Source organism: Dermochelys coriacea, chromosome 21, assembly GCF_009764565.3.
Source record: "Dermochelys coriacea isolate rDerCor1 chromosome 21, rDerCor1.pri.v4, whole genome shotgun sequence".
In the NCBI taxonomy this organism is placed as follows: domain Eukaryota; kingdom Metazoa; phylum Chordata; order Testudines; family Dermochelyidae; genus Dermochelys; species Dermochelys coriacea.
Genome location: NC_050088.1, coordinates 5,785,425 through 5,807,108, shown reverse-complemented (window position 1 = coordinate 5,807,108; position 21,684 = coordinate 5,785,425). Strand labels below are relative to the sequence as shown.

General features: G+C 45.8%; 1 protein-coding gene across 5 annotated transcripts in view; it reads left to right on the top strand.

Moving 5' to 3' along the window:
* Window positions 1-21,684, top strand: part of IKBKE (inhibitor of nuclear factor kappa B kinase subunit epsilon) — a 40,293-nt gene that overhangs the window by 14,869 nt on the left and 3,740 nt on the right. For 4 of the 5 annotated variants that reach the window (XM_043500672.1, XM_038379529.2, XM_038379530.2 and 1 more), the window contains exons 6-19: window positions 226-386; window positions 1,806-1,916; window positions 4,727-4,906; window positions 5,482-5,678; window positions 7,373-7,437; window positions 7,532-7,623; window positions 8,423-8,524; window positions 10,817-10,892; window positions 11,001-11,110; window positions 13,987-14,063; window positions 14,270-14,309; window positions 15,294-15,395; window positions 19,730-19,826; window positions 20,848-20,960. In XM_043500672.1, coding sequence (XP_043356607.1) covers window positions 226-386; window positions 1,806-1,916; window positions 4,727-4,906; window positions 5,482-5,678; window positions 7,373-7,437; window positions 7,532-7,623; window positions 8,423-8,524; window positions 10,817-10,892; window positions 11,001-11,110; window positions 13,987-14,063; window positions 14,270-14,309; window positions 15,294-15,395; window positions 19,730-19,826; window positions 20,848-20,960 — 1,523 coding nt within the window. Of the gene's footprint in view, window positions 1-225; window positions 387-1,805; window positions 1,917-4,726; window positions 4,907-5,481; window positions 5,679-7,372; window positions 7,438-7,531; window positions 7,624-8,422; window positions 8,525-10,816; window positions 10,893-11,000; window positions 11,111-13,986; window positions 14,064-14,269; window positions 14,310-15,293; window positions 15,396-19,729; window positions 19,827-20,847; window positions 20,971-21,684 lie in introns of all 5 variants that reach the window. The other variant, XR_006276560.1, reaches the window with a different exon arrangement.

Genomic DNA, 21,684 nt, shown 5'->3' with positions numbered 1-21,684 from the left:
GAGATTTGGAGTGCCTCAATTTTGGGGATCCCATCTTACAGGGACCTGATTTTCAGTGCCTACATTTTTGGAAAACCAAGCCCTCTGAAAAATTTCATTTTGGGCACCCAAAAATGGAAGAATCCTAAATCACTAGTCACTGGGGAAATCTTGGCTTCCATGACCAACCTGCTATAAGTAAAGCAGATTCATTCACAATGTGTTTCTTCCTCTTCATCCCATTAGCACCCGGACATGTACAAGCGAGCGGTTCTGAGAAAACCCCAGCAAAAGGCTTACGGGGTGACTGTAGACCTGTGGAGCATTGGGGTAACCTTTTACCATGCTGCTACGGGCAGTCTCCCATTTATACCCTTCGGTGGACCTCGCAGGAATAAAGAAATCATGTAGGTAGTGCCACCGACAGGAGTCTGGTGTTTACATGGGCTTTGTGTTGTCTGTTTTGGCTGAGTTTGGTGAATTGAATTGTGTCCTAAAGTGAGAAGCTGTAGGTAAGAGTGGATGAGGTAGGCTACATGGAGAGCGAGCAATTCACCCCAATCCTGACCTGCAATACCTCTTGCTATGCCGTGCTGTGCCCCACTCCAGATCTGCCAGTGCTTTCCACTCCTTGTGTTGCATCCTTTTCTCGAGTCCTGCCTCTGTCCCGACATGAAGCTCTTAGTCTCAGATGACTGCTGAAGGCCCATTTCAGCCACAGACTCCTCATTGTGCTGTATTTTATTAATGTGGAATTCATCGGGTCTGTTTGTGTTTATGCACTTTAGCTTACTGATGATTTAATCACCCAGATTCTCACGTACACCTTAGATCTGCTGGAAGTGTAGCCTGTGGCTGGCTTCATCTGCAGTTCCCAACATGCCCTGCTCTATGCTGCTGTTAGGAAAGGCCTCTTGGGACAAGACAGAACACGAACGATATAGTAGGGACTGCACGTTCTGTGGGGCTGCCCCATATTGGCAAGTCACCAGTGCAGCCCCTGCTATTGTCCGCCCCTGTGGTTAGCACTACAGTGTTGGGCAGCAAAGCCCATTTGGAGACCAAGCCAGTCATGCTGTCCCTAACTCAAGTACATGGGGGATTAACTGGGTTCTGCTCAGTGCGCATCCAGGCAAGAAGACGGCAGAGCTGCAGCTGGCAATCAGTGCCCCTTTTTATGGTACGTTTGCCCTGATAACGGTGTTTCTGTGGCTTTGTGGTTTAACGGCTGAAAGACTGGGCAGCTTCTGACTTGACTTCCATGCTGTTGCTTGAAGTGTCTGCCCTCCCCCCACGCACGTCTTCTGAAAGCGATGCAGCTTTTCCCCCAAGGGATGATGGAAACAGGTTTTGGATTTTTCTTTTCATACCTTTGTACTTCTAGGTTTGGGGGGAGTGGGGGAGGAGGTTGGTGGTTGATGGTTCTGGATCGCAGCTTCAAAAGCAGATGCCTAAATTGCACCCATGAAACAGGCGGGTGCAAACTAGTCAAAGCATGTGTGGGTTATGTGGCTGCACATGCAATTGCCCATTGGCTTAGCTAGCACGCACAGTCTCTGCTTGCTGCTTCCCGTTTGTTTGGCTTTCCATGCACGATTTAGGCTCCTCTCGTTGTTGGTACATTTTGGTTTTGTCAATTGAAACTCCTCCCCTATGATATGGGAAGGTGGAGACTGATTTTCTCCTGAGCCGATCCATTTACCCACTCTCTCTGCCTGTCTCCCCTGCACACTTGCCAAGAAATTTGCAAGCCTGGTGGTTGGAATGTGCCCAGGGGAGGCCAGTTGTCCAGTTTCTACCCAACAGAAGTACTTTTCTTTCAACAGGTATAAAATAACAACAGAGAAACCTGCTGGAGCTATCGCAGGCGTCCAGAGGCAGGAGAATGGGCCCATTGAGTGGAGCTACGAGCTGCCCATCACCTGCCAACTGTCTGTGTGAGTATTGGAGGGGGTGGGGTTGCTTCCAGGGAGCTCTCCCTTCTCCTGCTTTGATCATAGGGCCTCCAACCAGTCAGTGAGTGGCACAGACAGAAGTGCTGCTTTGGGTTGAAAAAGAGCACAGGGACTCTGCTCTGCCCTCAGCATACTCCAGAGATGTAGTTATGCCATTGCAAACGTCCCTCCCATCGTGCCTGGACCAAGTGAGTCTGTAATGATATTAATTCCTCTACGTAAATGATATTTCTCAGTGGTGCTTAAGGAGAGGTAAACACCGTGTTCAATGGGATTTGGGCACTGAAAATCTTGGCTGTAAAAGCCTGGTGGTTCCATCTGCTGGGCTTCTCCGTGCATCCCGCTTTCTCTGTCTCTGATTTATAAGCTCTCGGGGGTAGGGACTGTGGTGTTGTGCATGTCACGCATGCTTATGCCGCCTCGCTGTGCTCCCCCCTTGAGTGGCTGGACTGAAGACATGGTGGAGTTGGCTACATCCTTTGAGCCAACAGAGCTGGGGCTTTTAGCAGGCTCTTGCTTTTTGATCAAAAGGTGCGTGATTTCAATCCCAGCTGCCCGCGATCCTCCCCGGTGCCCTGTGTCCCACACAGCGCTGGGCACATGACTGGTGTTGAAATAAAGATCCTTGAGCGTGATTAAGGCTTTCAGAGCAGTACAAGGCTCTCAACAAGCTATGATTGCAGCCTCAAAGAAAATGTGTGGAGCACACTGCTCTCTGTGCCCTTCCTTCTAGTCGTCTGTGACTATACCCCTGTGGTCTGTGATGTACTCATTCATATGTGCCTGGGGCCTGATTCTCGTTTATGTTGAGGCTGGAGTGGTGTCAAGGGCCTAAGTGTATATAAAATGCCTCAAAACAGTTAGTGTTTGTCCCGTGCTGTACATCTGGAGAAAGAGAATTTGCCCATTTTGTCACATGTTCCCTCCCAGTTGAAGTGACTCACGTTGTTGTGGTTAATTCCAAAATTTCCCACAATTGACAGTGTCTATTTTAACCCTTTTGCAGCAGAAGATAGCTTTGGTACTTAAAATCAGAATTCAGGGTGTAATCATGCCATGAGTCCTTATTGAACCTAGCAACCCTAATGACTTATCACTAGGATCAAGCCCATAAGCAGTGTGACCGCATATCCAATAGAAGCCTATTATTATCTTAATAAATAATGTGAAGACTTCTCACAGGCATGTTAATCTGTAGCAGCTGCACTACTGCGTGAGGTTTTAGTTTAATAATTTCTGCAATGTGTTCTGACTTTCGAGGTGATCCTGCAAGTTCCACTGTCTCTCCTCTTTCTCCAAGAGCTAAATGGTTAATCTTAAAACCCCAACCAGGGAGGATATTTCTTTGTCAGTGATCTCCAACTTCTATCAATTCCTTCTCTTCCCATTTCTCTCAGTTGTGTATTGCAGAATATACACTAATCAGTACATTTGTGTTTGCACAGGCTCATAATTAGAGAATGAGACTCTGGGCCAGAACGCCTAGGTTCAGTTCCTGGCGCTGACTCTCAGTGCTATATTGGGCAAAAAAAATGTGGTTAACTTGGGGTTTTTGTCATTTTCCCTCTCCGTGCCTCTGTTTTCCCATCTGCAAAATGTAAATAATTATATTCACCTACTACACAAAGGAGTTTGGATTCATTCATGTTTATCAGTGTCTAGGAGGAAGTGCATTATGGGAGGGCGTTGGAAAAAATACACATCACTGGTGCTCCATTTTGGAATAGTCTTTCTAGTACTTCATAGCCTCTGTCCCAGTGTCCTTTCTCTTAACACGCTTTGAGATGATAGCAACTTCCACGCTTCCCCTCTGCTTCCTCTTCCCAGTGCCCTGCTGATGCATGGCACAAGGCATCATTCATGAGAGGAGGAAAAATGAGCCAAACTCCTCCATTCCAATTCTTCTACTTTGGTAGAGTGAGTGAGTTTCTTTACGTAGGCTAAAGAGGGGATTTCCGTCTCTAGGGCTGTCAGTTCAGCACCTTTCACCAGCACTAAATTCACCTTAAAAGAAAATACATTCATTTCTTAATCCCTCTGCTCGCTTCCTCCACTCCCCAATCTTTCCATCCTATCAAGGTGAGGGTTCAAGGATTCGAAAGAGGTTTATAGTCAGACTTTCTCTTCCTGTCTGACAGCCTATGAACCCATCTATTTATTGTCTGTTACATCCCCAGGGAAATGAATATGGGGAAAACAAACTCTCTGGGTCCTGAGTTGGATTCATTTACGAGGGCAAAATTGTAAAGGAGCGTCTAGAGAAATGCATGCGACAAGCCCATGGATGGTGGATGAATATTGTATGGGCCTCTGTCAAGGAAAGCTGAACGAATCCTTAATGACAAAGCATAGGCACGCCTTCCTGAGAGCTCGTCGGAAGCTATTCGGCCATGCTGTGAAATGGGGAGTGTGTGGCATACAATTTGATGATGTGTCATCCTTATAATTGCCAGTCCCATTCCTTTTGTAATTGATTGGAAAGATTACAAAGGGAGTTGGATCAGGATCATATCACGCATGGGTTCTTAACCTGGGGAGCATGCTTTTCATCTGTAGATTTCAAGGCGCTTTACAAAAGAAGGTCTAGTATTATCTCCGATTTACAGAGGCACAGAAAGGCGAAGTGACTTGCCCACAGTCACACAGAGGTCAGTGGCAAAGCTGGGAATAGAACTCAGGTCTCCTGAGTCCAGTCCAGCATCCTATCCATTGGAACACAGGATAGGATATATGTTCATATTTGTGTGCGTGCGCGAAAGAATGTCATCTTCATTTCCTTTCTTTTGCTTCAGGGGGCTGAAGAGCCAGCTCATCCCCATCCTGGCTAACATTCTGGAAGTTGATCAGGAAAAATGCTGGGGCTTTGATCAGTTTTTTGCTGAAACCAGTGACATCCTGCACAGGATAGTGGTCCATGTCTTCTCCTTGCAGCAAGCTACCATGCACCGGGTCTACATCCATGCCTACAATACGTAAGCACAGCTTAGCCCCTGGCAAATCTGGGAGAAGAATCGAGGCTGAAAACCCAGTGGGGAAAGCAGAAGGTTCAGTTTAATGCTGAGCTGCGCTTTCCCAGGGAGATGTATCAGCTGGAAGGGGTGGCTTATTCCTGTCCCCTGTATACCTGCGCTGCTGCCCTCCGTTCCACTGGAGGCTGCATTTCATTGGAGGAGAAGTGATTCTTGAGTGCGTTTTCGCTCATATCGGACATAATCTGAAACCCACTGATGTCAAAGGAAAGTCTCCCCCTGACTTCATTGGAAGTTGGGTCAGACTGCTAACGCTTTCAGGGGGCAGAATGCTAGCGCAATGGCAATCCCACAATACGTATCAGTGTGAACAAGTCTGATGCAGCATGCTGCCAGAAATCTTTGCTTGATCTCAACTGAGCTTCCTTTGGTGAAGGATAAACCCAAGAGTAGGATTTTGGAGGGGATGGTGGGGGAAGAATAATAGCCAAACTACAGCCTATTGTGTGAAATCATCTTGGTTGCTGATAGCCTCATGTTTTATTTGCCTTCCGTTCCCTTTTTGGTTTTTGTTTCAGTACTACCATATTTTTAGAAGCTGTCTTCACACAGACAAATATAGCCCCTCACCATCAAGAATATTTTTTTGAAGGTCACCTGTATCATTTGGAACCCAACCTGCAAGCTCACAATTTCTCCAGAACCACAGAAAATAGCCCTCTGACCTTACTGAGCAGTGAACCGGAGGGACCAGTGGGAGTGAGATTCAGAGATCGTGAGTACAGTCATCTCACAAAATGGAGCCTTCTGCTTCCTGTCCAGCCATTTGAGCTCTTCTAGTGGGTTTAGTTTCCGCCATCTGTGTATGCACGCATATAGTCACGCTCGCAATGTCCTCCTGATACAGGGCACTTCATCTGGAGTCTCACTGCAGAACTGTAAAATATTAGGACAAAGTTCAACAGAGAGGAAGGGATGGTTTTGTGGTTAAGGCATTGGACGTGTTTGGGATGGGGTCAGTTTGCCTCTCTGACACAGATTTCCTGTGTGCCCATGGGGAAGTCATTTAACCTATCTGTGCCTCTGTAAATGTGAGTAATAATAATACTCTTTTCCCACCCTTTGTCTCGTCTGTTTAAATTACTCATTAGGGTGGGAACCATTGGGGAGGGATAGCTCAGTGGTTTGAGCATTGGCCTGCTAAATCCAGGGTTGTGAGTTCAATCCTTGAGGGGCCATTTAGGGATTGGGGCAAAAATTGGGGATTGGTCCTGCTTTGAGCAGGGGGTTGGACTAGATGATCTCCTGAGGTCCCTTCTAACCCTGATAGTCTATGAACATCTCCTGCGATTTCTATGTAGAGTGCCTAGCACAATGGGGCCAGGACCTGGCTGAGACATCTGGGTGCTATTGTCAGTCAATAAAGTCTGAGCTCTGCTCTGCCTTGTTGAATCCAGAGATGAGGGCAAGTGATCTGGGTGCAGGACTAGGAGCAAGGAATTTCTAGCTTCTCATCCCAGATCTGACGCAGATTCCCTCTATGGGCTTGAGTGAAAATTCTCTGCCTCTCATTCTCCATTTGCAAAATGTAAATTGTTTAGCCATGTCTTAAAGATATGAAGAGGATTAATTAGTTAATTGTAATTCACTTGAGAGATCAAAAGTGCTCTCTACCTGCTAAGTACTTTTGTGTATTAGGATCCACACTGCAGTTCCCTGCTTTATATTCCCTTTATTCCATGTGCAGAACTCCAGAGCAAAATGTGTTGCAGAGACCCACAATGTGAGCTGGAGAGGAGAACATTACCCTTCCCATTAGATTAGACAGAGAAGTGCCCGTAAAGCCTTCAGGGAAGGATGCTTTCTGTGTCGGTCTGTATAATAAAACATTGGTTGAGATGAGAGTGGCAGCCAGTTAAATTCCTGCTTGGGTTTTGTGCACAGGAACTGATGGTACAACTTCCAAGTTGTGGGGTAAAATTTTAAACATTTCCTCCTATGTGACTTAGAAGCCTAAGTCGTTTTTGAAAGTAGAACTGAGACTTCTAAGTCACATGGGAGAGTTGGAAACTGTTCCCCCCCATATCTGTTTCAGAGTAGCAGCCGTGTTAGTCTGTATTCGCAAAAAGAAAAGGAGTACTTGTGGCACCTTAGAGACTAACAAATTTATTAGAGCATAAGCTTTCGTGAGCTACAGCCGATGAAGTGAGCTGTAGCTCACGAAAGCTTATGCTCTAATAAATTTGTTAGTCTCTAAGGTGCCACAAGTACTCCTTTTCTTCCCCCATATCTGTGTAATACCTGTGGTTCATCTAGGTGGGCACTAGATGTCACTGCTGATCCACAGAAGTACAACTCCATGAGCCATTCCCTGTTAAGCAAACATGAAGCACAGAGGTCCCTCTGTACACTGGAGGGTATGGCAAATATACCCTGAAAGGGCTCTGAACGATGTCTCTTTGTTTTCAGCATCACTTGAGTTTCCAAAGTTTATCCCGAAGGTTGATGTCCTAGCTGACTGTAGCATGGCAAAGGTACGTTGGGGATTTCAGCTCAAGATTGAAATAGGCTTTGGAAATCGTGCTCAAGCGAAGGAGTGGTCATTGGCAGTGCCCTTTTGCCTTCTAGGGTGTCCTGAGTGCCGTTCACCAGACACTGAAAATCTCTCGGTCACTTCTGAAATGTCAAGAATTTATTCTGAGAGGTCTTTACTGGATCATGTAAGTACATGAGGGCCAGTGTGCCCTGTTGGTGCTGTGTAAAGAACAGTGGGAACTGTTTGATTTCTTTTCTCTCTGTGTAGCTGATAGAAATATCTTGTGTTTGAGAACTAGATTGCTTACTCAGACAGTCCCCCAATAGTATTCTACAGTGGTGCTCCAAATCTTGCATTGTCACTGTGTATGCTGCAGTGTTTTGGATCAATACTATTAAGTGTGTGTGTGTGTGTGTGTGTGCGTGCATGCGCACGCACGCACGCATGTGCATGCATATGTAATGTTAATGTAAAAAATAAAACAGAGGTTATTCTCTCTGCTTCTCAGCTGCAGAAGGGTGTGTGTGAATTAGAGACACCTGGGGGCTTCATTCAGAGCATGTGTCCCAGATGGAATCCTTGTCCTCATTGTGGCTGAGCACTAGTCATGTTCTGACACCGATGGGTCGGTGCAGTTCAGGCCATGGTGGTCAATATAGCCGTGTTAATGCACATAATACAGTGTCTTGCCTGTTTAGACTGTAAGTTCTTTGGAGCAAGAACTCTCTCATATCCTAGCATCCCCGATATCAGGTGATCAGAATAAATGACAGAATAAATTATAAATAAATGGTATATTCTACCGTTCATGATAACAAGCACCCAAAGGAAACCCTGAAGCACGATGCTGGGGCTTGAGGGGCGGGGGCCGGGGGAGGGAGAGGCAGATGTGGTTGGAAGGAAGTTCAAGTGCATTGCACCCCTCACTCTATCTAGAGGGTCAGGCGTGTAGCATGATTCCAGACAAACCCGTCTCTTTGCAGTGAGAGCCTGAAAGCCAAGTGCTCCCGTGTTCTGGAGAGAAGGGAAGCGGCTGTTTCAATGCTGAGCTGCTTGCAGCATACGGAGCTGAAAGCCTTCGTGTTGTAAGTGTCGCTTGTTGCTGTCACTTCTGCAGCGAGGGGTAATGCAGGCGCTAGTGCAGGATGCTCTGCAGCTGTGCACATGTGGTTATGGCACTGAGTTGCGTCTGTCCCACACGTGGGCTGAACACACTCACCTCTGCTCTTCACAGGCACAGGCCCTTGTCACTCAAGCTTGAAGAGAAGTTATTGTATCTCTCAGAACGTTAGGGATTGAGAGGGAAAGTTTCCAAAACTCCTGCGTGACTTGGGAGTGCAAGTCTAGCTGCAAGCCACTGGGATTTGTGCTCCTCCGTCACACTGGGACTTTGGAAAAATCCACCTGAGGCCTCTTGGGTGCCCCCCCCCACCCCACTGGACTGGGGCATCAGATAAGGACTCTTGGTTAATATAAATCCAAAGGCCATGTTCTCTTCTCTGGACTTGGGATGATGTAGGTTTCCCACTTTCTGTATTGAGGCATCTGCTGCTCTCGTGTGTGACAGAAAAATATGGAGAGCTCCTTTAACGTCTCTGTGGTGAATCTGGTGCTGCCAAAATCCTGGGATGGGGAGCAGAACTCAACAGGGTCACAACGAAGGCCACATTCACAGCCACAGAACCCAGAACTTAACTGACTGCAGGAGACAGAGAATCAAAAACCAGGGCAGAGCATGTAGCTCGTAAGGTGCAATCAAGGGATCCAGAGTGGAACACCAAGAAGAGAACTCCCCTGACAGCCAAGGAGGACAAGGTCCTTTATTATCCACAGAGCTGGTACAGCATAGAAAGTCAGCAGTGCAGTATCCCAGTGCTGCCCCCCACCGATGTAGAGTACCTTCACCCCGACCGTCTGAACCACTTCCCCATTCTGTTTCCAGGGCCCATTCACAGTCTTTGTCCTCTGTGCTGAGATCTTCAACCAGTGGTGGCAGTTTTGGTGATGTGGACACTAGTCCACTAGGAATTGGATCTAGCTCACCAGTCAAGGCAGCGCTTGTCAGTGCAGCCTATTGGATAGAGCACTGGGCTGACACTCAGGAGACCCAGCTTCTATTCCTGCCTCCTGCCCTTTGGTGACCTTGGGCAAGTCATTTCCCCTCTGTGTGCCTCAGTTTCCCCATCTGTAAAAAGTAGCTAAAGACACTGGTCTCCGTTGTAAAACGCTTGAGATCTACTGATTAAAAAAATGCTATACAAAAGCTTGATATTACTTTTATTCCTGAAGTGAAGTGACCATGGCAATGCTCTGTGCAGGAAGAACTGGTCAGGAGCCATTGCTGGTTATCTGTAGGTATTGTGCACCAGATTGGGGCAGTGGAGAAAGAGACTCATGAATAAACTGGGTTGCTGGTGAGTGTTACATTCCTGCAATCCTTGTACATGGGGAATGTGCTGGAATGTATGAGCTGAATGGTTACCATTGCCCCCTCCCCCTTGGATGATCAGTCTATAGTTTCATAAGAACTTGGATTTTAGTCCCTGGTGGTCTGGCTGCTCTTTGGGTTTTTCAGACTGAATATTACAGGGTACAGCAAACCTATATAAGCCACAGAGATGAAGTCACAGTGTAAATTCAAGGAGACACCAGTGCTGGAATCTTCGGCTGAATGCAAATGGAAAATAAGAGCCTTGTTGCTCAGTAAAATGAAAACCATGTGATGAGTGGTTTACACTGCATTATCCTAAATCCCAGGGGGAGGTCAGTCAGACCAAGACATTGGGTGGAATCCCTGTCCTTTTGGAACAAGAATGGACGACAAAATCCTGTAGAATCTACTATAAGGAACAATTATGCATTGGCTCTGGGAGCTGGACTTTTATGTGTGTCTTCTGTCTCTAACCTCTAGGATTCAGACCCATTACAGTGTATTTCTGCTGAACGCTGCCTCCAGCCTGACCTCACTCTTTGTGTTGATGTGCTTTTTATTTCCATTTAAGAGGCTCCATTAGTGAAACTTCCATCAGAGACCAAATGACAATCCTACTAAATACATCCATTGCTGTCTGCTGCTCCAGTGAAATCTAAAGCCATCCTTGGTCATTTAGCTCTTACCTCTTCGGTTTATCACCTCAGTGGTGGAAAATGGTGTATTTGGGGTTGGGTTATTTTAGTGCTGAGAGCTGCCTAGAGGTGTGATTTCCCATTCATTTCAATGCGGGTTATGATTCTAAATCTCCTAGATGCTATCAAAATGTCCAGCCTAAGAGGATGGTTTTCATTTGCCCAGGTGATATCTGCCCCTTAGCCCAGAGCAGGAAAAGCCCCTCTGAATCCGGCCTCTGGTTTAATAGGCTTTGATTTGTGTCCAACAGGTATGACTCTGTTTCTGGGGGCAACAGTAGTCCAGAGCTGAAGGATCTGGCTGAGGTGAAAACAAGGCTGCAGACTGTGAGTATGTAGCTCCAGCTGCCGGTGTGGGGAGGTGCTGAGAAGCCCATGTGGAACTTCTCTGATTAATGGAGAGCCCTGATCTGGATCTTTTCTTTCCCACTGTAGGTCACTGAAGACCTCACCAGATGTTCCCACAGCATCTCCGAACATAAAGGGACATTGGACTCTCTTTTGTCTGAGGTGGTAAAGCACAAGAATCAGACACATGAAGATAGGTTTGTGGATTACGCTTTTGTTTAATGTTGAAAACTATTAATATATTTTCATATGCAACAGTATGTGTATTGCTGTATGCACATACTTAGAGTGTGTGCATGTATCAATGTATAAGTTACAGTACACTACCAGTATTTGTGTACACACAGTTAATAGCACATTTTATATTAATATTACTTTGCATTTAAGTGCAAGATATTGATAACAATTTTATGTCAAATGTAAGTGCTGTACTGTCTGTATGTATATATAGTTCCAGTACACTGCCGATATTTGACACCTTATTTTGCACTTTATATTTAAGTAATATTAATAGCTGTACTATTATTAGCACTAATAATATTACTTTGCACATATTATAGCGCCTTTCATCCATATGGTTCAAGGTACTTTCTAAATGTATCATTATTATTATGGGAAAACTTGGGAAAATTGGCAACAAATACATCAGCATTTCCTCCCCATTTTTCAGTCCATTCTAGTAATTATCCCCATTTTCATAAATGAGAAAATGGAGTCAGTGGCAGGACTGGGATTAGAACCCAGGACTGTCTCTCTCACAACAACAAATCCTGCATCTTGGCAGGGGGTTAGACTAGATGGCTCTTGCGGTCCTTTCTAACCCATGGTTCTATGATTCTTTGACTGTTGACACCCAGTCCCTACCCACTGGACCGTACCGCCTATAATGTTCTTGGTGTTTGTGCGTTGGCCAGCTGTGATTCTAGGGAGTATGATGTCATTTCAGGCTACTTATTTGGAACTTGTTTCACTTTCTTCTACGAGAACAATTCAGTCCCAGCTTCTAGGAGAAACATGTCTAAATTCATAGAGGAGCAATGTGTATATGCAATGTGTATACTATAGTCTCTGGTGGCATTTGATCTCAAGGATGCTCTTTATTATTCTTATCTAACACTTGCATTGAGGATGCCAGTTTCCTGGATTAGAGTACTAGGGACTGTCTTACGGTATTAACCGAGCCTGAGCTTTTCCCCAGGAGCCAGAAAAGATGGCACTCGGAAACCTCTGTGTTTCCAGGTCATGGCTGTTTAAACTAAGCTCTATTTGGAATGCAGCTTATTTTTTATAATGTCCATGATGGCAAGTGTCACAATGCCCGCTATGGGTGAATGTCAATAATAAGCTTAGGCGAGAAGGAGAAGTTTGGAGGGACTGGACTCCCCTTTGGAAGGAGATGGGGAGGTTGCCTCAAGCAAATGAATTGACAGCTATAGAAAATGAAGGAGGTGTTGGGAAGGAACGGGCAGGAAGCCAAACCTAAAGGAGCGGAGGAGTAGGTGAACATGAGGTTAAATGGAGACGGGAGGGGCAGCGTAGGTGGAAGTGAGGCAGGCAGAGCAAGTCTCTGGGGAGGTTTGACAATCAGGATGTGGTCTCAGGCACCAGCTCCTAAATGCACCCACTTCTGTGACTCAGTTTGAGGTTTTCTTGGTGGGCTCCCAATTTCCCCGTTAGCTCAAGGGTGGTTAAGTGCCTCTCCACCCATGCCATGCCACGCCCACCAGCTCTGTTGGTTTTAGTTGAATGCCCAAGGAGTGGACCCATGGAAAATGCCCAGGGAGCTTGCAGCCTGCTCCAGACACAAGCACAATATTTCAGAGGTGCAATACGTAGGAGTTAACGTAGATTGGAACAGGAGGGGAGTTCTCACTGCTCCCGCTGAGCTAATAGGAGTGGGAGCTGCTCTCCGCACGCCTGAGAGGGAAGGGAAAGCACCCATCTGCTTTGGGCAGAGGTGGGGGAGCTGTGTTCCTCTCTGTCCCGCTACCCACCACCACAGTCCCTGGGCTAATACAAGCTAGGGGTGGGGGAGAAGAAGCTTGCAATAGGCACCATTGGGAAATCTCTCTTGGAGCAGGGACTGCTGCTTTTCTGCTTGGAAAACGCCTCAGAACATTGCAGGCGCCACCAGAACCAGCCAGCCACAATAACAGGTGTGTTTGAAGGATGAATCCACGTGATCCTGGCCCCCTGTGGGAAGAGCTGCAGGGCAGCTGCCTTTGTCCAGGCCTTGCCTGCTGATGAATTCCTGGCTGGCTGCCGCAAAGGGAAATGGGGTTTAAGCTCTCTTGAGCCTTTCCTGCACTGAGCTTTTAGTTACAATTTCCCATTTGTGCATCCCACCTCTGTTAGCAACATGGGAGCCGTGGTGTGTGTTTTAACCGGTGTGTCATCTAACCCCAGTCAGAGCAGGGCTAAACAACACCGGCAGTAAAAAGCACCCGCTTGTGCTCTTTCTACACAAGGGCTCCTGCTGGGGGAGCCGTGCTGCAGCTGATGCAATGTTAAGAGACTTCACACAAGGCTCAGGGTCGCTGTAGCACTCTTGACATCTTGACTGTCTCAGCTTAAGTCTAGTGAGATGCCTGGACACCTCGAGGGTGAGAGCCAAGTAAAGGCTAGTGGCAGTACTAACAAGGAGGGAGTTGGTGGTTTGTTGGGTGAGGAGACAAGTGAATGCCTTAGGGCTGGTCTTAGCCACCTGGATTTCAAAGTCCTGCTGGTGTAGAAATAATACCTAGCTTTGTGTAGAGCTTTTGATTTGTCAATCTCAAAGGGCTTTACAAAGGAGGTCAGTGTAATTATCCCCATTTTACAGAGAGGGAAACTGAGGCATAGAAAGGGGATGTGCCCAGGGTCATGCAGCAAGCCAGTGGCAGAGCTGGGAATAGAACCTAGGTATCCTGAATCCCAATCCAGTGCTCTATCCACTAGGGAACACAGCCTCTGCTTTGCGCTCTGTGCGACTCGCAGGGAAATGGGTAGCTGCAGACCCAGCTCCTTGTCTGAAACGAGGTTTAATTGAACATTTGGCTGGAAAGAAAACGCATCTCATGTCCTGGTTCCACAGCATCCGGCAGATGGAGTGCTGCCTCGAGAGGATGCAGCTCATATACAAGCAATTCAAGAAGACCCGGATGAGTCCGCGTAAGTAGCTGAAGTTGGTGAGTTAGGCACCCAACTACCATTGACTTGAACACTGTTTGAAAATTTCAGCTGTAGGTTTTGGGTTTTTTTCAAGAGATCTCTTGCTATAGTGTAGCAGCTGTGAGTGTGTGTACATACATTTATCAGTCTGTATGAATGTGGAAGGTTCCTGGCACTTGACCAATAAGTATCTTTCTCTTTTCTAGGGCTAGCCTACAATGAGGAGCAAATACACAAGCTGGATAAGTAAGTAAATAACCCATTCTTTCAGGGTCTTGAAAGCCTGGCCATAGTTAACAGGATGATTCGATGTTTGGCATTTCTGGTTGCCTATTGAGGAGACTCAAAATGTTCTCAGATATTAATGCTAAGAATGTCTGGTCCGTAAATGACTTCCATGGCAATCAGTTTATCGATCCCAGCCCTTTCCTCCCAGCCAAACTACTTTAGAAGAAGGTGCAAGAAACCCCATAGTGTAAATCCTGTAAGATCTTTGGGGCAGAGACTGTCTTTTCATTCTGTGTGTGTACAGCGCCTAGTGCAAAATGGCCCAATCCATGACTGGGGCTTTGAGGCGCGATCACAATAAAATGAAAATGGAGAATGCTGAAACAACGGGCCGCAGGTTACTGCCCACCAGCAATTAGTCGCTGGCTTATGCTTGAAGACCCCTGTTCAGGAAAGCAGTTAAGCCACATGCTTAACTTTCGGTGGGAATTAAGTGTCTAAATGGCCCTTGTATGTTTAAAAATCTCCCCCAAACCCAGTTGAAGCCAATGGGACTAGACGCATGCCCAACGTTAATCTGATGTTTAAATGCTCACCTGACACAAGAGAGTTGATTCCCTCGATATATTTTATCAGTTTTAATGTTACTATGGACTTTCTCATTAAACTTGAAGGTGGAGATTTTCAAAAGCACCTGTGGGATTTAGGAGCACAAGTCCTACTAGCTTTCAGTAGGACTTGTGCTCCTAAATCTCTTAGATGGTTTTGGAAAATCTTCCACTAAAGAGAGTTCTCCTACAAAAGTTTGCCTAGGACTCGTTTGTTTTTACGCCACGGCAGAATTTGCCATCCCTTCAGAAAGTGCAGTACCTTCCTCCCCCGCCCCCTCCGACTCTTTCCTTTCTGGAGACTATTTCAGCGCTCAAGTTACTTTAGCGATGGTACTGAATCCCACCCAAATAATGCTCATTTTCTTTTTTTCCTCTCCCCCAACCATTTCAGGCTGAATTTAGGGCATTTGGCCAAGAAGGTCCTGTCAGTTTTCCAGGAGGACTGCATACAGAAATATCAAGTTGTGCTGGCCACCCATGGGAGCATAACGAGGTAATGGCCGTGCTCTTTTCTTCACTTGTGTCCTGTGTGTTACACCAGATATCCGGGTTCTTGTAACCAGAGCTGGTACTTTGGGAGCAGTCTCTGTGTTAATAATCGTGGGTTGGGATCATCATGGTGCAGGGGCTTTGATTCCTGTGAACACCAATATGTAGTCATCCCTCCAAGAACCTCTTGTAGCTGCTAAAGGTCTCCAAGAATTACACTAATGGCGGGGCTTGGCTCAAGATATTTTACTAGTACCTCCCATTAGGGCTGGCGAGGAAATAGTAATAAGCCACAAAGTTAGTAAGAAACCCTCTAAGGCTGCTACTGCCTGTCTTGTGTTTCTATCCTGTGCCAAGAATTTCTCAACCATTGCTCTGTAGAGGAGCTTATTAAGAAGCATGGTGGAGAGGCCCTGCCAGTGATGAACCTAATGGTGTGGATGGATGTAATTCAGAGACAAGCCTGAGTCTGAATCCTGGCTCCATGTTCTAGCCTGTATCTATTTCTGTGATGGTCTGAATCCAAAGAACCTGAATGGGAAAGACTGGATTTAAATTCAGATTCTGACCCCCAGCTTTTGGATTGTTTGGATGCAGGGTCTGAGTTTGGCTGACCGTGCTTATCTCTGGAGTTTGGATCCTGGGGTTGAGGATCCACCCCTAGTTCTAATATGTTTCCTATGTTTATTATTACACTAATTTGTATTGCAGTAGCGCCTAGAGGCCCCGGTCAGGGATCAGAGCCTCATTGTGGTAGGTGCTGTACATTCGCATAACAACCCATTTCCTGTCTGAAAGAGCTTACAGTCTAGGGCCCTAGCTAACATCAGTGGAGCTATTTATGGTGTCAATAAGCTTTAAGCATGTGTGTAAGTCGTTACAGGGTAATAATAAATACCCAGCTCTTTTATATGGCATTGTTCATCAGTAGGTTTCAAAGTGCATTTACAAAGGAGGGCAATATCGCTATCCTCATTTTACAGATGGGGAAACGGAGGCCTGGGGAGAGTTAAGTGACTTGCCCAAGGTCAACCAGCAGGGAAGTAGCAGAATCAGAACCAGGTCTGCAGAGTCCCAGTCCAGTGCTCTGTCCAATTGGCTGACCAGGGTCTAAGTAAACCCAGAGCACAGGAAAAAGTTATAGGTGGGTAAGAGGAAGAGAAAATTAATTCCCTGGCTGGGTAAGTTCTGACCAGTTGGAGTTGAGGGAGAAAAGAAAAGGGGGTGATTTCCCTGACTATCCCATCACACCTCTAAATTAAACGCACACATGGCAGCATTAAAAAAAAAAAAATCCAGACCATCCCTCCCAGTTCAAAACTGCCTCAGCTTCCCTTCAAGTGGCTGATTTCTTAGTTCACTTAACAGGAGGGTTTCATGTACCACAACGAGGCTGCTTTTAAGACAGAGAGCTCCACTTACAAAGAATGATTTTATGTTAAATGGTGTTTGGGGAATACAGCAAAGAGCAAATTGCCCTGCAGTGATTGAGTGCTGCACAGTGACTTATTACAGCAAAAAAAGGGAGTTACTTAGTTGTGGCTGTTGCCGAGGTTGGGTTTTTATTGCAAAGTTGCTTTTAAAGTGGTGTATCTTCTCCCCAAGGCTTTAGGTGTGGGTGGGATTGATTTTCTCTAACAGCATTAGAACTTGCTTGTGGTTTTGCCCCTCTGTTTCTGAGGTGGAATCGAGTTCAGTGAGGTTTACTGTGTGGGGAAACTTTTAGGAAAAGCCTGGTAGTGAAGCTCAAACCTCCTGTAGGTAGATCTCAAAAAGCCCTAGGACATCTTTTTCAGGAACGGGCATCTGCCTTGGTGTCCTTGGCTACCATTTTATTTCTCCCCCACACACTGTTGGGCAGGATGCACAAGGTACCTCCTTGAAGAAACGGACTAGGCCAGTGGCTCTCAACCTTTCCACTCTATTGTACCCCTTTCAGGAGTCTGGTTTGCCTTGCGTACCCCCGAGTTTCACCTCACTTAAAAATTATTTGCTTACAAAAATCAGACAAAGTGTCACAGAACACTAGTACTGAAAAATGGCTTATTTTCTCATTTTTACCATATAATTATAAAATAAATCAATTGGAATAGAAATGTACTTGTATTTCAGTGTGTAGTATATAGAGCAGTATAAACAAGTCATTGTCTGTATGAAATTTTAGTTAGTACTGACTTTGCTAGTGCTTTTTATGTAGCTTGTTGTAAACTAGGCAGATAGCTAGATGAGTTGATGTACCCCAGGGGTACACGTAGCCCTGGTTGAGAATCACTGGACTAGACAACCTCTTTAGGTGCCCTCCTTCCCTACCTTTTTTCTAATCCTGTGCTGTGTAGCAGTTCTGACTAGCTGCAATCCCGTACCCCTGAAGTGGCTGCATTTCAATGGTGGGCAAAGGAGTTCTTGAACATAATAATGGATACAATCCTGCAGTCCCCATTCCCTCTGCAGTTAAATCTCTCGTTGACGTCAGTGGGAGTTTTTTCCTCTGAGGATGATTTTTACCCCTTTGCAGAGGGGACAGCATGAGGCCTTGGCAACACATCAGTCTCATTTAGATTTAAGTGGGATTTGCATGGATGCAGATTTTTTTGTTGGTGTTTTTGTTTTTGGTTTTTTTGTTTTTTGTTTTTTTTTAAAGACTCCTCTTGTTTTTCTTTTCTCTCCTGGTGTATTTCTATAGTTTGAGGTCAGAGTTGTTTTTTTACTTTCACTTCATTTCTAATTGGCTTGTTTTGGATTTGTCCTTGTTTAGTAGGTTGGGTTCTATGGGGTGATGGGTCTTTCCTGGGGATTGCACCGTTCGCTTTCAATGAACAAAAATAAAGCCAGAACAAACATACAACCTCTTTCCATAATGATGAGGGTTTCATCTGTGTCACGTCTGTCTACTGCGAGGCACCTTTGCACTCAGGCACGTAGCACAGGTGGCAACAGGGTGAGTCTCCCAAAAGTTGTAGACAGATTCTTGGTCTGAAACACACCAGTGATGCTGTTGGTAATCTGCATATGGCAGCTGTTTCTCTGACCAAATATTGAGATCTGTCCACCCCGGTTGTGTGAACGGCTCCATTGGAGGGGGATTTCATGACTCGACGCTAATCGTTCTGCTCATCTTGATCAAACAAGTGATCCCACTGACTGGGAGTGATCTGAGCTCTTTGGGGCAGAGACTACTGACTACTCTAGTTCCTTGTCTGCACAGTGCCTAGCGCAACGTAACTCTGATCCTTGACTGGGGCCTCTTCGCTTGACCATAAAACTGCTACTAATAATGCAGGAATAAGGTAAGCTATATTTGGCCCTAAAATAGGGGCCCAGAAATCAGGACTCTATGGGTATGTCTATACTGCCTCAGAAAACCAGGTCTGTGGGACCCAGGCTTGTGCACGAGGTGTTTCCAAGCCTGTGCTTGAGCATCTATACTGCATTGTTAACCTGGGTTTACAGTCGCTGGAGCTGGGTCTCACAGCTTTGCTGACGCCTCCATAGCACACTACGCAGCCCTTCTGACTTGGGTTTGCAGCTTGACTGGAGTCCACCTTGCAGAATGACAGGGCTTGAACCCAAGTCATGCAGGACTCTGGCTCTGACCCACCCCCCTCGTTGGGTCCTAGGACCCTGGTCGTAAGTGCCTGCTGACCCAAGTCGGACTCCTTTATGTGTGGACGGCAGCAGGGCTTGGACTCAAACCTGAGTCGGAGCCCTGGTTTCATGTGCGATGTAGACGCACCCTAAGGTGCTATTCCCAGCTCAGTCACTGATGTCCTGTGTGACTTCAGGCAAGTCACTTGGCTTCTCTTTGCTTCAAATTCCTCAGCTGTAATGTTGACCTCATCATAGTAAGGTTTAGTTTATTGCTTGGAGACTCATGGATGCTACAGAAGTGCTGTTGTTACTTTTAGGCAATGCCTATTTTCCTTGATTATTGTCTGTGGGGGAATTAAGCACATAGGGCCTGATCTAAAGCCCATTGAAGTCAAAGGGAGGCTTTCTACTGGATCAGGCACAGAGAGAAGAGAACAGCCATTGTTAATTACAAACTTAAGTAGCCTTTTAAAGTAAAATTTGGTGCGAGGTGTGTGCATCCTCCACACAGGATCCGTTTTCCCCTTTAGTTTACTGCTAGTCCTCTTTGGACAGCCTTGCCTAAGAACATAGAGGCATGACTGTAATTATAACATGGATGTGACACCAAGAGCCATTCACCTGCTTCCCTGTAGGATTTTAACCCAAATCCAATATGGTTTTCAGAAGGGATGGGGGGGAAATCAAAGTTCTCATTCTTGCCAAATATTTGACTGGAGTTTTTGTTTTTGTTTTGTTTTTTCTCAATAGGAAAATCTGGGAGATGAGAGAGCATTTGAAGAAAGTCAGCAATTCTATAGCAGCTTGTAGTGTGGAGATGATGGGATGCCAGGAGTGCCTCCATAACGTACCGTGTTTATTCTAAAACCCTCTCTGCTCAGAAGATGGATATTACAGTGTAGACTTTTTAAAATCAAGCTAGTATCTTGCACTTGTAATCTTCAAAGTGCATACCAATCCCCTGTGCTATAAGTAGAGGAATAGCGTTAGTCTTCATTTTATAGGTGGGGAAAACCTGCAGAAGAGCAAGGTGAAGTGGGTAACGCTTTCAAAAGTCAATGGGACCTCGGCTCCTGTGTCACTTAAGTGTTTTTGAAAATTTGGTCCCAAGTGACTTGAGCAAAATCACATAGTGAGTTGGTGTTAGCAGTGGGATTAGAATGCACTCATTCCTGGCTCCTAATCCTGTGTTCAGACTATTAGCCTGCAACACGCTCACACTTTAAAAAAAAAAAAATTAGCAAATTAAGTCTCTGCTAACAAGTTGTTATCCCAGTGACTTTCGGTACTGGGCCCGTATCCTACACGATACAACATACAGTCTGTAATTTCATGAGGGTGACACTTCTGATGACTCTTGTGGGTTTTTTTTTCCCCCTCATTGAGAATTTCATTAATATGCTGCCAAATTTCTTTGTAGCTGATGGTTGAGTATGATGAGTTGATCTCTTAACTGAACAGGGTATGTAATGGCAGGTCCTGGGTATCCAGTGGACTGGAAACAATGAACACCTCCTCCCACCCTCCCCCCAAGTGAATAGCAGCCTAGCAGTAATAGTTGCCACTTCCAGTTGATCACAGTCTGAAGTAACAGTTATAAACATGATGAGCTGCCTGCCTAGTGTTTTTCGGATGCATTCTCTGGCACTTTATGATGTAGACACAGAACAGGTGCCCTGGTCCATCTGCTATTTTTATTTTACTTTCCATGGAGAGGTTTATTGATGGCCCTGGTTATCTGCACATGACTCTATTTCAGCGTTTAAAACCCCCTTGCTGTTAAAACCTCTAAGCATGGAAGATGCTAGAGTTAAATATAGGAAATAGCATGTCATTTGCAGGCTGTAAAGTTTCCTTCTCTTTCACAGGCTTTGGACAAGTTACCTCAGAGAATTCTGCAGGAGAAACCGAATTTAGCCCAGGGCTCTTCTGCACCCCCACCAATGTACATGAATCTAGCACATCAGGAGATGGTACTTAGGTGAGTCCAGGTGGGTGACAGGAGAGAAGGGAGCTGGAACATGTCCAGAACCAATGAGAAGGGCCTAAGGTGTGTGCACCATGACAAGTTCCCTTATGCATAGGGAATAGGCCTGAATCATAAACTTCCCCAGAGTCCGGCTATGGTTGGTTTGGGCTAGGGACCACTACCAGCCATATGAGAGTTCATGGTCCCCCTTTTATATTGATAAATGGTTTGAGGGGTTAACAAATGTCATGTTAGACATGTGTATGTGTTTATAAATGGTCCGGCGCTCATCAGGAGAAGACATTATCGATGGTTATAAACTGTGGCTGTAAGCAGCTTGTTGGACTCTTCAGCAATTGAGAAACCATATTCAGATGGCTGTTAACCTTTTGTGAATTGTTTGTAAAAGAAACCTTAATATGAAGTGTGGTGGTGGTGGTGGTGATTTTAGGGGTGGGTATCAGAACAGAGCAGGTTTGAGAACTTGAAGGAGCAGGGAGGCCTTGTTTGTTCTCCAGCAGATAGCTTTCCAGCCCTCCCACAGGTGCACAGAGGTTGAGGGAGGAAGGGACTGCAGGTCAAGTTGGGCTCTCAGAAGCAATGCAGGAAACTCCAGAATAGCTAGTTGCTAATCAGAATGGAGGGGGGTGTCTGAGAAGGGGAGCTCTGTGCTTGGTACTCGCAGGACTGCCTTATACCTAGGGCCCTACCAAATTCATGGCCATATGACTTTAAA